The sequence below is a fragment of the Prionailurus viverrinus genome, chromosome B1 (genome assembly GCF_022837055.1).
Source record: "Prionailurus viverrinus isolate Anna chromosome B1, UM_Priviv_1.0, whole genome shotgun sequence".
Lineage (NCBI taxonomy): Eukaryota > Metazoa > Chordata > Mammalia > Carnivora > Felidae > Prionailurus > Prionailurus viverrinus.
The window spans coordinates 119173565-119189684 of NC_062564.1; the positions used below are offsets into that span (position 1 = coordinate 119173565).

The 16120-nt window shown below is 37.7% G+C and overlaps 1 protein-coding gene across 1 annotated transcript in view; it reads left to right on the forward strand.

The window, feature by feature from the left end:
- The first annotated feature begins 3687 nt into the window (after positions 1-3687).
- TACR3 (tachykinin receptor 3) overlaps positions 3688-16120 on the forward strand; it is an 84291-nt gene continuing 71858 nt past the window's right edge. The window contains exon 1 of the mRNA XM_047856119.1: positions 3688-4503. Within this exon, the coding sequence (XP_047712075.1) occupies positions 3956-4503 (548 nt within the window). The 5' untranslated portion in view covers positions 3688-3955. The remainder of the gene's footprint in view (positions 4504-16120) is intronic.

Consider the following 16120-nt stretch of genomic DNA (forward strand, 5'->3'; position numbering starts at 1 on the left):
AGACGGTAGCTGGAGAGGAGCCATCGTGGTGTTAGTTCAGCAGGCACCCAGAGGTCTGAACTAGCATGATGTAGCCTGAGCAGCACGGGGGAGGAGGGGAAAAGGGACAGAAAAGCCACACTCCCAAGTTTTGAATGTAAGAGTATAGGATCTTAAGAGATGCCTTCTGCTATGTTAACATTTCCTCTGCCCCTTCTCCTTCCCTCAGGAGTCCAAGACTAAAACTTCTGGCTTTCTTATAGTAAGAGAAAAAGGAATACCAGCAGACTGTATTCAGGTAGGGGCAGGATTCAGATTCTGGAGCTATAATGAGCAGATTTTTCAACAAATTGTCTTAGGAAGAAGGCTAAGAAATGTTCCTTAGCCATTATCTTCTAAGCCTTCCCACTTTTCAAGGCATACTCTTCTGATAAGTCTGTTATTTGGCATTTCATTTCATCCTCACAAAGAAATTTTTATTACCTGAAGTGTAGGTGACATACAATGTGTACAACATAGTGATTCAACAACTCTATATATTATGTTATGCTCACCACAGGTGTGGCTACCATCTGTCACCATATTACACTCTTACAATACCACTGATTATATTCTCAAAGCTGTACCTTTCATCCCTGCATGGCTTACTCATTCCATAACTGGAAGCCTGTGTCTCTCACTACCATTCATCCATTTTGCCCATCCTCCCCTTTCCCCACTGGCAACCAACAATTTGTTCTCTATATTTATGGGTCTGCTCTTGCTTTTTTGTTGTTTTATTTTGTTTTTTAGATTCCATGTTTAAGTGAAATCATATGGTAGTTGTCTTTCTCTGACTCATTTCACTTGTCATAATACACTCTAGGGCCATCCATGTTGTCACAAATAGCAAGATATCATTTTTTTTATGGCTGAGTAATAGTCCATTGTGTGTATATACCACATCTCCTTTATCCGTTCTTCTATCTATGGACACTTAGGTTGCTTCCATATCTTGACTATTGTAAATGATGCTACAGTAAACAGAGGGGTACAAATATCTTTTCCTCACAAAGAAATTCTTTAAGAGAAGTTGACAGAATACAGAATTCAATGAACACATCCCCTTGTTCAGTTGCACACTCCCATTTTTCTCTATACCTTCCTATTCCACTATTCATAATACTTGCTCTAATGTTAAAAATACTGTTGGACTACAAGCTCAGTGAGGATAGGGTTCATATCTGGCTTATATCTTTAGTTTTACCTGCTACATTCCTAGTACTTGGCACAGCTCTTGGAAGGAAATATACTCAATAACGATGAGGGGAATGACTGAAGCAATGAATGAACAATAAGTCCTCTATGGGGAAACAGATAGATTCTATAGAAGGTAGCTCTAAAAGGAAAGCCATGTCCTGGATTCCTCTCTTCCTCTGAAAGAACTCATTAAACCCCTTTTATTGTTAAGTACTTCTAATTCCATCATTATCACTTTTTTTTTCATATCATTTCCACTCATGGCAAAGTCCAATAAAGGCAAAATCACAGACATGATAAGTAAAGCAACAGAGTAAACTGAATGGATTTCTACACAAGTAGGCAATTTTACAACTTTAAATATTTGATCAAAATATGCATAATTATTACCAAGTCACCACATGACTCATCTGATGAATGGTGCATGTCATACAAAAAAAAATTTTTTTTTTAATTCTTCCTTTCATTAGAGAAGAAAGAAGTTTTCATTTGTAACTCAAGTAATTTCTAAATGGTGAATTGGCAGAAAGAAATAATCTGCCTTTCAAAAGAAAATGGTTTAGTTTAGAATTAGTAAGCAGGACATGTGGAATCTTTATCAAATTCACTTATGATTTATCACATATTTTCATAGGCCTCACTGAGAAGAAATAGTAAATAATAACTTGATAATTATCATTTTCAGCATGCATTTATTTTGAAGCAGAGTTGTATAATATATTTATTATCAGGTTGCTTCAAACTTATTTCTATATAGTACCTTGTTTATCATAAAAATTACAATAAGGAAAACAGTATCATTACCAATCATCCTAAGTCTATTTGTACAGTAGTCACTGCAGTGGGGTGCCTGGGTGGCTCAGTCTGTTAGGTTTCCAACTTCGGCTCCTGTCATGATCTCTCAGTTCATGGGTTCGAGCCCTGTATCTGGCTCTGTGCTGACAGCTTGGAGCCTGCTTCAGATTCTGTGTCTCCCTCTCTCTCTCTGCCCCTCCCCCACTCACACTCTGTCTCTCTCTTAAAAGATAAACATCAAAAAATTAAAAAAAGAACAATGATCACTGCAGTTTTTGAGAAGTATGTTCTAACACCAGGAAACTAAAGAATACAGAATGTTCACAAATCATACACTACATTTTCTTGAAGCAAGTAAAACTTGCTATGCTAGTCTATCTTACTTGAAAACATTTAGATAAAATGAGCAATGATAACAACAGCAAAGGGTGCTAACATTTATTAAGGTCTCCCTCTTGCCTCCTGTTGTTGAAACTACTTGCTCCATATAATTATAACTATGTAAATTTGATTTTTTTAAATATTCATTTTCAAATGAGAAAACTGAATTTCAAAGAGTTCAATGTTTTGGGGGAGTTGCTAATATGTTTAGCCCTAATTCCCTTTATTCCTGACCCCAAGAAAATAATAAAGAAGAGTTTCTGCTCTGGAACATACTAATAAATTGCCTGTAACATCCATCTAAGCACAGACTACTTCCTCTTGCTTGTACCCTACAGAGCCCTGCTGCTCACATGTTGCCAGCCAAAGCTCAGAAGTCAGGCCCTCTGGTCTGCACAGGACACTAAGGTTACTGTCACGCATCCTTATCAATATGTCCTCACGACAGGCCGGAAAACCAAGGCGCCAAATGTCCAAAGCCGTATAACCAAATGAACATGTTTAAGTTGCTTACAAGATATGTTCACGCCAGGGAAATGAAAAGATGCAAGTCTCCTCATCGTATTTCAAGAAAATCGATGATCTATCCTCGGTGGGTGACGACATTCCAACGGGAGCAGAATCCTCCAGGAGAATCCATAGTCTCTGCCAGGGAGGAAGGCGGAGGAGACTGGTTTCTGGTGACGGAGATTAGAAGAGGAGAAACGGGTAGACTTTGCAAATGGGAGCGAGAGGAAAAGGGATCTGGTACGTGAGAACATAAACACACAAGCAGCAAGTGGGGAGAAATTCCAAGAGCCAGTGACACCTAACAAAATGCGCGTCTAGCTGTGCCCCCAGCTTGCGGCAGGTAATAGCCACACAAGCTCTTTCTGACAAATCTCTCCGCATCGTGCCCTCGCCCTAGAGGTGAATAGTTTAATTGGTTTAGAAACGAGCAGCCCACAATAGATGTCTGAGAACACAGACCTCAGTAAAAATATCTTGAAGTTAAAAGAGGAAAAACAATCTCGTACAGATTTTAATTACAGCTGAGAAAGTGCAGTCTTTCCAGAGCGTCTCACCGCGCCGAGCGCCTGCTGCGCGGCTACCAGTAGCGAATGAATGAAATGCAAAAGGGGCGACGGAGGAGAGGAGTGCAATCGTAGCCCTCGAAGGGGTTCGTCAGCTCCGCGGCCCCCACAACGTCACCAAAGCCGGGACTGTAAGAGACTATAAAGCCCGCTGCAGCGCCTGAACCTCAGTGATCCAGCCAGTGCCCGGGAACTCGCGCAGGGGCGATCCCGGAGTTCCCCGCAGGTGACAGCTCCTAACAACTCGCTTCTCGACTGTCTCATCCTTCCGGCCGGCTAGAGACGCAAACTCCTCGGAAAAAGTGCTTCCCCCGTTACCCATCACCTGCTGGCTCAAAGCATTTCTTAACCATCAAGGGCTGCGGTAGCCTCTCTACCTTGCTTCCAGGCGGCGCTGAGGTCTGCCCACCAGCAAAGGGACCAGGAAGCAGAGAAGACCTTCGGCTGGCGTCCGTGAGTGGGGAGATCAGGGCTGCAGACCAGCCTCGATGGGTTCTCTCTCCGCAGCCGCGAACTGGACCGACCGCGCGAGCACGGCGGGCGCGGATCCCGGGAACCTGAGCGCTGCGCTCGCGGCAGGGGCCGCTCCGGGGGCGACTGAGGCTGAGTGGCTGCACCTGCTAGTCCAAGCTGGCAACCTCTCGGCCTCGTCCTCTGCCCTAGGACTGCCCGCGGCCTCCCCGGCGCCTTCGCAACCCCGGGCCAACCTCACCAACCAGTTCGTGCAGCCGTCCTGGCGCATCGCGCTCTGGTCCCTGGCATACGGCGTGGTTGTGGCGGTGGCGGTGTTCGGGAACCTCATCGTCATCTGGATCATCCTGGCCCACAAACGCATGAGGACCGTTACCAACTACTTCCTCGTGAACCTGGCTTTCTCCGACGCCTCTATGGCCGCCTTCAACACCTTGGTCAACTTCATCTATGCGCTTCACAGCGAGTGGTACTTCGGCGCCAACTATTGTCGCTTCCAGAACTTCTTTCCCATCACAGCGGTGTTCGCCAGCATCTACTCTATGACGGCCATTGCCGTGGACAGGTGAGGAGAGAATAGGGAGGAAGGAGGGAGAAGGGAGAGCGAAAAGCTGGGCAGTGGGACAATGTTACCAATGACAGGGTGACAAGATGGATTTGATAAAAGGAAAGGGACTAGGAAAGAGCTCTTGGAGAAAGAAGTCACGAACACATTGATAATGCCCCAACTGGCTGAACCAGTTTCTGCTTCCATGGCTTCCCCCATTCTCCCTCAACGCCCCCTGATCTCTATTAATGGCATCTGGAGGGACTGAGAAGACCAATGAGAGAGATAGGGAAAGTCTGTCATTCCAAGTAGGACAAACTCAGCTAGAAACACTTAATACGAGCTTTCCCAAATGGCTGCAAACAATTGCTGCAAAACTTACGTTCTCTGTAAAATGTAGTTTTTGGTCTTCCTTCTCTCTGTAAGTCACTATTCTGTCAGAGAAATGGACAATGAGTCACCCTCCATCCTTCCTTCCTCTCTCTGGTCTGCTGGTCCTCATCCCCACCCATCCTATTCTCTATCCTTGCTCCAAAGCCAATAGTGGTTTGGCCTCCCAGTCATGGAACATCCATCAGAGGTAATAATACCTCTCCAAAAGATTGCTGTATGCTATAAGTTTCTACAGGGTCTTGGGTTAGATTTCACTTTTAATAATCTGGGGAGGCTATAAACTGGATACACCCTGTGCCTGGAAGATTACATACAATCTAATGTTTCAGATAATGGGCAACAACAACAACAAAATCCCAAATAATAAATGGTTACAAAACAATACACACCACTTTATACATAGCTATTTAAGGTAATTTTTTAGAATGTTCCCCCATCTACAGTGAGGATTCTGAGATTCTTAAGCAATTAAAAGAAGCTCCAATACTTTTCTGGTATCTAAATTTTTAAAGTTTCGGTTTGTATTTGCTCTCTCCTATTGAACATTATGAACTATGCATACTTGTGTCAAGACAATGGTAAACCCCTACCTATTATTGAAAGCTGTTTATACTCTAATTCAATATTATTCTAAAAAAAATCAGTAACAGTTGATCCCGTCCCTGTTTTGTGATTGGCAGCTTCACGGGGGATGTGTGGGGGTGAAGTGACTTTAACTTCAAGACTCAATGTCCTCAACTTTGAAAAGAAAAGCGAGCTTCTTTCTATATCAACAAAACTGTTTCAAAATAAAATGAGACAATATTCTCACTACATGAAGCCACTACTATGAGAAAAAATAAGACAAAACCAACTCTTTCCGTAAATCCATCCTCTGCATTTACCATTTTGAAACAGTGAGCACAAACTACTTTCACATGCTAGGCTTAGAGGATTAAACTGAAAGAGGAATGGTTAGGTGCCACTAATGAGGATAAATAAGCACAAAATCACATTTTTCAAAAGCCTCTGAAACTGCTAATCTTCCCTTTATCCCTGATCGTCTACATGTATCTCACCCTTTCACTTTTGTGGGGTCAGAAGTGTGTGTAAAGAAGGAACTGAAAAAATCAGCTCCAAGTTGAGGAACAGGGGAAATTGCCTCTGACCTTGCTCTACCAAGATAGAAATGAATGTTCCTTTGGTTTGAGCATCTGCCTTTTTGTTTTGTTTTGGGTTCCTTTCTAACCCATTACTTGTAAGCATGTGACTTTTAATGTGATCAGGAGGGACGTTAGCATATCATGTTATAAAATTCTCCTGAATATTCTTCTTGAGATACTAATAATTCATTATGAAATTTGATGAAAATTTAGTGTGTGTGAAATTGATGTTTCAAGCCTAAGGGGTCAGAAGGGGTATTTTTCCATTTATACAAAGTCTGAAGTGGTCTTGGAATTGCTTTAATTGATAATGTAATGTTATTTCAGTCACTGGCTTGAAATTAATGAATATTTTACTATTCATTACTATTTATTTAGTAGAAACATTATTTAATCACCAAAACAATACAAAATTTATGGAGCATGAAATTTGCAACAAAATTTGAAGCATGCTCAGCTCAGATTCTGAAAATCTTTTAAAAACTGTAATTTATAGTAAGACTTTGGGTAGACCACTGATGAAAAGAAATACAGAAATACAGAAAAACCTCATTAAGAAAATTTTTAGAATAAAATAAGACATATAAGTTATTAGAATTGCCAAAGTTTACCGTTCCACAAAATCTTTTTGCACTAGTGTCTTATCAAACATGAACTGGAAAAGTAGTCCTGTGATATCTGCAATTACTTTATAGATTCAAGTTTACATGCTTGACCTCCTCTGAGATATTTCAGGTGAGTCGTGGCGCCTTTTGTTGAATAAAAGGCACTGCGTATTTCTTTAAGTGTTTGGTACTCATTCTGCACTGAGAGAATTGCTTGCTTTCTACTTCCACTTTTTTTTTTTTTTTTTTTTTTTTTTTGTATAATATTAGTATCTGTACTAACGATCTGAATGTGAGATCACAGGTTCTGGTCTCATCCTGAGACACATTACCTTCTGCTTTATTCGGAATCTGAGAAACAGTTTTTATTGGCTTAGAAACCATCTTTCAGTTCTACAAAGTTTCCTTTTGCCTGGAAGGCTACTTCAGCATCCCTACACACCCATAATACACACACACGTGCACACACACACACACATACTGGAATTCTTTGCCAACAAGGTCACCGTTTCTCTTCACCATCCTTCCCAAATTTGCCATTTTGAATTTTAACATTTAAATATAACAATTATCTAAAAGATGCTAAGCTTTCCCAAGATCATACAATAAAGCCGAGATTCAAACCACTGTAATCCACTCAAGGGCCTGTGCTATTCTCAGCCTCTACGCTATTACGGCTCCTAAGGAATTCTGATGATTGAAGGGTTTAATTAGACAAAAATTATTACTTTCATTTAAATTAGAATTCAGTGCTTATTTATAGTACATAAACTATATAACTATATATATATTATATCTCTTACATGTATAATAAACACATCTTATATATATATATATATTACCTTTGTTTTAATTAAGAATGTAGATATTGGAAATATATAAAAATATTGTCATTTGATTCATTTATGGCATATACTACTTGATATATGGGAATACTAAAAAACAGATAATATTTTCTCCCATTTTCTAAGTGCATTTTTGAGATCAAGTTAGAAGCTCTAGGAAGGTTTATTAATATATAGTAAAGAACAATTTCCAAGCTCATAGGCCAGTATTAATTGGAATATTTAATTAAAGAATTTTTAAAATGACATTCACTGTTTCTTACCTGGAAACCTTAAGGAACTAATTCAGTATGTTTTATTTAATAGTCCAAAAACATTAACAAAATAATAAAAAATACCTTATACTCTTGAAATCCAGGGACACACCAAGTATGGATAATTATTATTTTTTTGAAGTTTTTTAATGTTTATTTATTTTTGAGAGAGACAGAGACAGTGACACAGCATGAGTGTGGAGTGTGGGAGGGGCAAAGAGAGAGAGAGAGACAGACAGACAGAATCTGAAGCAGGCTCCAGGCTCCAAACTGTTAGCACAGAGCCCTATGCGGGGATCAAACTGACCAACAGTGAGATCATGACCTTAGGCAAAGTCAGAAACTTAACCTACTGATCCACCCAGGCACCCCTATACTGCAAATTCTTACAAAATTAGTCATGAGCACATAGTGAAAGCAATAAATATACATTAATCGAATGGGTAAAACATCAGATCATCATAGCATATGTCATCACAAATGCTTTTATATAACTAGCAGAACTCCAGTTGATATTAAGGTTATATTCACCATAATGGGAAAGAATATATTGAAAAAGAATTTGCAGCATATTTAACAGACCTAGTGTAAAAACAAAACCTTTAAAATATATAACACATTCTTACACACTAATAAGAAGATATAGTACTATGTGAAAAGAACCAAAGTCATAAACTGAGTTGATAGAAGAAAAATTAAAATGTCTAACAAACATAAATTTATGGGTTGCTTACATTCTGTATCTCCGTTTCTTCACCTGCTATTTGCTCCTCAAGCTACTTAAATCTGATTTCATCTCCCAACACTCTATCTAGAGAGGCTTGTTGTGAAATCCAGGGGGCATTTCAGTCCTCAACTTCCTTGATTTTTCAGTAGTGGCCACCACCTATCATGTGGCTACTGTTTCTTGGCTTCCAATTTCCCTGGTCCCCTCCTTCTTCTTTGGCCTGTCTTCCATGCTTGTATTTCTGATTCTCTGCCTCTATGTAGTGATTAAATATATAGGTTCCTCAATGCTAAATCCTGGACCTGATTTTGTCCTAACTTTATTCTCTCTCCCCAAGTAAACTCATCTAAACCCATGGCTTTATTTTTCACTTTTGAATAAAGAGTTACCATTTTTTTCTATTATCAAATTGGTTTCCTTTTGGATTATAAAAATGCATAACAATCTATACAGTAGACAAATATAAATGAATGAAAAATTAAGACTGGAGAAAATAAAGAGAGAAAATACAAACAAAATCAGTGTGAAGTTGTAACATGGATAGAGTCCTAACATTTATGAAAGAAAGAGTCCTAATCATTTATGAAAGGTGAACTTGAAATATGTCTGAGACTCTTAATATACATGCAAAAGAATACAATTAGTAATATAGTTTACACTATCTATAAAAATAATACATACACATTCCTTAAGGGCTAAGGGATTTCTAGTATTGAGTTTCAAGAAATTCTTTGTATGGGTAATAAAGAAGACACTGTCCTCAACAACATTGTCACAATGCAAAAGCAGGTTTCCTACAGATGTTTGTTAAGTGTTCCTCTGGGTGAGCTAGAGGCATGTGCCAAAGCAGAATTCAGTGAATGAAGTCTTCAGGGAACCATATCTCTATTTGAACAGTTTCCAGGTGGCCAGATTTGATGCACTGAAGAAATTATAAGAAAGGATAAATCACATTTCTGCTAGAAGTATTTTCCTCACCTGAACTTTGGATATACCTTGGGAAGCAGATAACTCAAAGTTGTAATACACAGCTAAAACTCTCCAAATCATCTTTATTCCAGCCCCTAATCTCTGATCCTTATATATCCTCTATACCAGTCTTTCATTGCAATGTATTTTGTCACTCATTCATTTTAAGGGGCATATATTCACAGTGCAAAAATTCCAAATATCCAGCTCTCATTTTCATGACATATTTATATATATCTCACATATATGTATGATGTATATACACACTGGTGTACAGTAAATTATACACATGCATAAATATAGATTTCTTTCCTTAAATTACTAAAATAATGTCACATTATTATGTCACTTAAAAATTTTTTTTAATGTTTATTTATTTTTGAGAGAGAGACAGAGCACAAGTGGGGGAGGGTCAGAGACAGAGGGAGACAGAATCTGAAACAGGCTCCAGGCTCCCAGCTGTCAGCACAGAGCCTGATGTGGAGCTAGAACCCACAAGCCATGAGATCATGACCTAAACAGAAGTCAGACACTTAAATGACTGAACCACCCAGGTGCCCAAAATTATTATGTCATTTTTAATTTAACAAACTACTAAACATTTATTGAACAAATTATAAATCTTAGACATTATTTGATATGAGAATTAGAAATTTATCTTACTCTATAATGTTCTTTAATTTTTAATAGATAATACATAAATTTGGTTTAAAACTCAAAAAATAAACGGCTCACAATTGAAAGTCCTGTATCTAAACCTTCTTCAAGCTCTGGTCATGTATATTCAATTATCTACTTGAGATTTCCACCTGGATGTCTGAAAAGCTCCTTAAACTCCACCAAACATGTTATCTTACCCCTAAACATTTTCCTCTTCCACTGTTTCCCATTTCAAGACACAGCACAAGGATCCATTCAGTTGTTCAAATAGCTCCCAAGTCTATTACCTTTTCTCTGTCTCTGTCTCCACTTCCCAAGTCCAAGCTACCATCATGGTCCTATTGTAAAAAAAGAATGATGCTTTCAAAATATATCTAAGAACATGATTCTTCACCCCTGCTTAAAACTCCTACCATGTTTTCCCACTGCTCATGTGAGAAAAAAAATATTCTTAAGCCAGACAATAATGACTGATTTCTTGACCTGTCCAATTTGATCTCATACTATAACTCAACTGCCTAAGCTCTGTTCCAGCCACTCCTATCCTCTTTCAAGTCCCTGAATGTATGATGCTATATTTTTGCCACAAAATCTTTGAACACAGTACACCATTTCAAATTCCCCTCTGACAATTCTTCATAAGTTAAGTGTACTCTTCTATTTATTCTTATAAAGTGTACTCTTCTATTCTACTTATCTATTAGATAAGAGCTCAAATGTCACTTTCACAGGGAAACCTTCTATGAGCCTTCTAATTTAAATAGATGTCCCTTTATCGACTCTCTTAGCATATGCCTGTCATGGCATTTTTCACATATTAAAATTCATATTTATATTTAAGACTATGTGATTAATAATTTCCTCTAATAGATTTGTAAACACCATGAACACAGGTTGCATTCTGATCTGAGTGCTCTTTGTATCCTTATGCCTGTCATACCGGTTTGCACATGATAAGCACACAGTCCAGACTTCTGAATAAATGAATCAGAAGAGTAATTAAACAAATGGAAATTAAAATAATGAGATATAAATCTTTGTCTATTAAAATTATCAGACATTGGCACATATGTAGTGAAAAGGGCATTTTTACACAAACTTTTAGGTTGAACCTTATGCAACTGCCATTTTTTATCATTTAAAATGTCAATTACTATTTCATATGGTTTAATCTAGCAGTTGTGTATATTTTGTCAAAATTTTTCAAGAGTTCAATTTGCCAATATATTCAAGGATATTTTTCTTTTTTTTTTTTATTTTTTTTAACGTTTTTATTTATTTTTGGGACAGAGAGAGACAGAGCATGAACGGGGGAGGGGCAGAGAGAGAGGGAGACACAGAATCGGAAGCAGGATCCAGGCTCTGAGCCATCAGCCCAGAGCCTGACGCGGGGCTCGAACTCCCGGACCGCGAGATCGTGACCTGGCTGAAGTCGGACGCTTAACCGACTGCGCCACCCAGGCACCCCTCAAGGATATTTTTCAAACTAAAATTCAAAGAACTGAAAACATTAAAAATTCCAACAAAAGAAAATGATAGAGTAAATAATGAGGCATCTAAAAATGAAATTCCATGTAGAAATTTATTTTTTTATTTTCTTTTTTCATTTCTTTATTTTATTTTATTTTTTTTTAATATATGAAATTTATTGTCAAATTGGTTTCCATACAATACCCAGTGCTCATCCCAAAAGGTGCCCTCCTCAATAGCCATCATCCACCGTCCCCTCCCTCCCACCCCCCATCAACCCTCAGTTTGTTCTCAGTTTTTAAATCACATTTGAATACAACATAGGTCCTCTCAAGTCTCCAGGTACACATGTATTAATGTGGTAACATTAGCATAAATATCCAAAATTTTTAAAATGTTATAACCTTTCCTTATAAACCCCTTCTTACTAGTCTCCAATGATTTCAGAGTCCCTAGGGAGGTCTGACAAACAGTTCATCAGTAGTCCTCTTTAGCATTTCTATTCCCCCCATCCCACACTAGCGAAAAAAGAAAAGAAAGGAAAATCAGCATCCTTACATTGGTCCAGACCATGACAGTTTCTCTGGATGGGGAAGCCAAGTCCTACTCCAGATTGTTGTTTCGGGCAAATTTCATCTAAATCTGCAAAACTCGTAAGTCACAAACTTTGCCCTCGGCTTGAAATTTTTGTTACGATTATTTGTGTTGAAAGAGACTTTGGAAGAATGATCTTGTCCCTAATCTTTGCTCCATTAACAATTTCTTAATGACTAATATTCTTTCATCTTCTACTTGCAACTTTCTCTCCCTAGGGCTCAACAATAAATGGCATGTCCAGGATGAGGAATTGTCCATACCTCCTCTCCCCCATGCCTCATCACTCTGAACATAAATCATTTTTATTGAGGTATGATCACTGGTACATTAAATAAATTCTGCAAAATATAAAATTGGGGTTGGCAGACCTACCACTTCATTAGACACAGAGTTTGAATCCCATTGAGACTCAGCAGGATCTCTAACACATGAAGAATTTTTAGACTATGGATTAACAGTCTAATATAATTCTATACGTGCAATAAGATTGACTTGCTCTGATTGGTGAGACTTTTGTCAGTAATTTTATTTTGCTTTGTACTTTTCTTTTTTAATGATCTATAACAAAATGCACTTCTTTTACATGAAACAAATAATTAAAGTTCTGGAGATTGATGGTGAAGGCTGCACAACAATATGAATATACTTAATACCTGAGATGTACACTTAAAAACAGAGAAAACAGGGGTGCCTGAGTGGCTTAGTCAGTTAAGCATCTGACTCTTGATTTCAGCTCAGGTCATAATCTCATGGTTGGTGAGTTCAAGCCCCACATAGGGCTTTGCTCTAATAGCATGGAGCCTGCTTGGGATTCTCTCTCCCTCTCTCTCTGCCCCTTCCCAGTTCTCTCTCTCTCTCTCTCTCTCTCTCTCTCTCTCTCTCCCTCAAAATAAAAAAAAATAAACTTTTAAAAAATTGTTAAAATGGTAATTTTATTTATATTTTGCCACAATACAAGTTTTTTAAATATTAATTAAAATACATATTTTTAAAGAACCAATAGTGACTCTAAGGTATATGCCAAACAGTTTGGACTCCAGAATAGAACAACAACTTGATTAACCTTTGTACAGACATTTTTGTGGTAGATGTGTTATGGCAACATTATTAAACACAGTTTCTAAGCTGAATTCAAATTTATGAAGAAATCTCTGGCAAGACAGTACTATTAACATTATAACAGATTAGTTTATAGGCTGTGAAGTCTTTTTCCCAGGAATTGTATAACAATATCTCAGCTGTGTGGAATAATTTAAAAGCCTGGCTAAAGGTACAAGGATAAATTTAGTTTGGTATGTGACATAGGTTTTTTTTATTTTATTTTTAATTTTTAAAAGTTTACATACAAATTACTTAGCATATAGTGAAACAATGATTTCAGGAGTAGATTCCTTAATGTCCCTTACCCATTTAGCCCATCCCCGCCTCCCACAAGCCCTCCAGCAACCCTCAGTTTGTTCTCCATATTTATGAGTCTCTTCTGTTTTGTCCCCCTCCCTGTTTTTATATTATTTTTGTTTCCCTTCCCTTATGTTCATCTGTTTTGTCTCTTAAAGTCCTCATATGAGTGAAGTCATATGATTTTTGTCTTTCTCTGACTGACCAATTTTACTTAGCATAATACCCTCCAGTTCCATCCACATAGTTGCAAATGGCAAGATTTCATTCTTTTTGATCGCCAAGTAATACTCCATTGTATATATATAACACATTTTCTTTATCCATTCACCCATCGATGGACATTTGGGCTCTTTCCATACTTTGGCTATTGTTGATAGTGCTGCTATAAACATGGAGGTGCATGTGTCCCTTCGAAACAGCACACTTGTAGCCCGGTGGGTGACATAGGTTTTTAAATATTTCTTAAATCCCTCATTTTGAGCTTTTTTATCATCTATCAGATATCTTTATTCCCATCTGCTCAAGTATCAAGGTTATTTAAAATTATCTTTTATGCATACCTGTAAAGTAAGGAAAATATGTATATGACTATATCACTAAGCAAGCAAGTGGGCTCAGTGTTCTAGAGCTGGCTAGAGGGAATCAATTGCATGCATTTCTTCCCAACTCAGCATTTAGTGATATTACTTTTGTAGCTTGAAATCATGGTTAAAGTTTACACTTTGAAAATCTGAAGACACTAGAAATCAGAAGTTTTGTTTTCTGTTTGATTTTTTTTCCCCTCAGAGCTCTTGTAGTTAAACATTTACCAGCACATAACTCACTATATTTGTAGTTACTCTCTTAACAGATACTTCTCGAGTACCTTCCAACTACTAAACGTAGGTATGGTGCACATTGGAATAAACAAGTTAGGTATGGCCCATACCCTAATGAAACGCTGAATTAGTATATCTATCTTGAACCCTTCAGCTGTATTTCAGAATTTTAAATCCAACAACCTATTCAACTTCACCATTCAGATGTCTAACAGGCAGCTCAGACTTTACTGAGACTGAGATAGCCCCAGAGTTTACATCCCAACTGAGTTCCTGATATTCCTCCAAACTTACCCCTGCACTCTTCTGAGGTCAAAATCTGAGCCTCAGGCCAAAACTCTTGGAAGTAATCTTGCCTCATCTCTTCTTTCATACTCCATATCCAATCAATCAGCAAATCTAGCACCTTTATTTTCCAAATATACGTAGAATCTAATCACTTCTTAAGATGTCTACTGCTGCCTCCCTAGTCTGAGTGAATTCATGTCTCACCTAACCCATTTTCCTACTCTTGCTCTTGTTCCTCTGGTTTCTTCTAAATGCAACCACCAGAGTGATCCTGTTAATAATGAATCTGATCATTTCCCCTTCAATAAATTCTCCACTGGTTCCCCCGTTCTCTCAGGGTAGAAATCAAAGTTCTTACAGTGGTCTATAAGTAACTAGTCCTTTGTTACTCTCTGATCTTATCTCTTTCACTTACTGCTCCACCATCACTAGTTTTCACTGTTTCAGCAACATACAAGGCATATTTCTACTTCAGGATCTTACACTCTTTTTTTTTAAGTTTATTTTCTTTATTTTTGAGAGAGAGCAAGAGAGAGAATTCCTAGCAGGCTCTGCACTGCTAGTGTAAAAACTGACACGGGGCTCAATCCCACAAAACATGAGATCATGGTTCTCTGAGCTGAAATCAAGAGGGTGACTCTTAACTAACTGAACGACCCAGGTGCCCCCAGGATCTTACATTTTATGTGAAACATGCTTTTTTCAGATAGCCATATTGCCCATTCCCTGTACTGCTTCTGAACCATGACTAAGCTACTTAAAATTGCTTTATTCTTTCTTAATCACATGCATCACCTTCTAAAATACCATATAATTAGCTGATCTTTATTGCTTATTGTTTTTTGTCTATCTGTCCTACTGGGTTGTAAGTTCCATGAGGACTAGGTTAGATCTGTATTTCAACTGAATGAATGGATAATAAAGTTCGTGGTAACCATGAGAACACATAATAGGGGAAAGCACATGTAGAGTGTTAGAGCAGAAAATAATCGAAATTGTAGAAGCATTTTTGAAGTTCATTTAAAGAGCAATAGAAAATATCTCCTAATACATTGACTATGAGTAGTTAGCATTTAAATAAAAACAAAACATTTTAAATACTCTACCAACCTAATGAATGATTATAACATTAAGCTGAATTATCTATGAAGAAAAAGACTTGGAGATTTTCAAATAGGCATATGGAACAATTTTGAAGAAAATGAAATACTCACAAAATTGAGTCTTTATGTTGGATAAATACTATTAATCACAGTTCAGAATTCCCAGATGAATTAACCTGTTGAGTTTAAAAGATGACATACTGCCATGTGTACTTATTTTTATACCTTCAAATTGAATGCATATTTGTAGGTAGGTTCTCCCAATAAGCTAACTACGTGGTATAAAATAAATTCAAAATTCTTTTTTTTTCAATATATGAAGTTTATTGTCAAATTGGTTTCCATACAACACCCAGTGCTCAT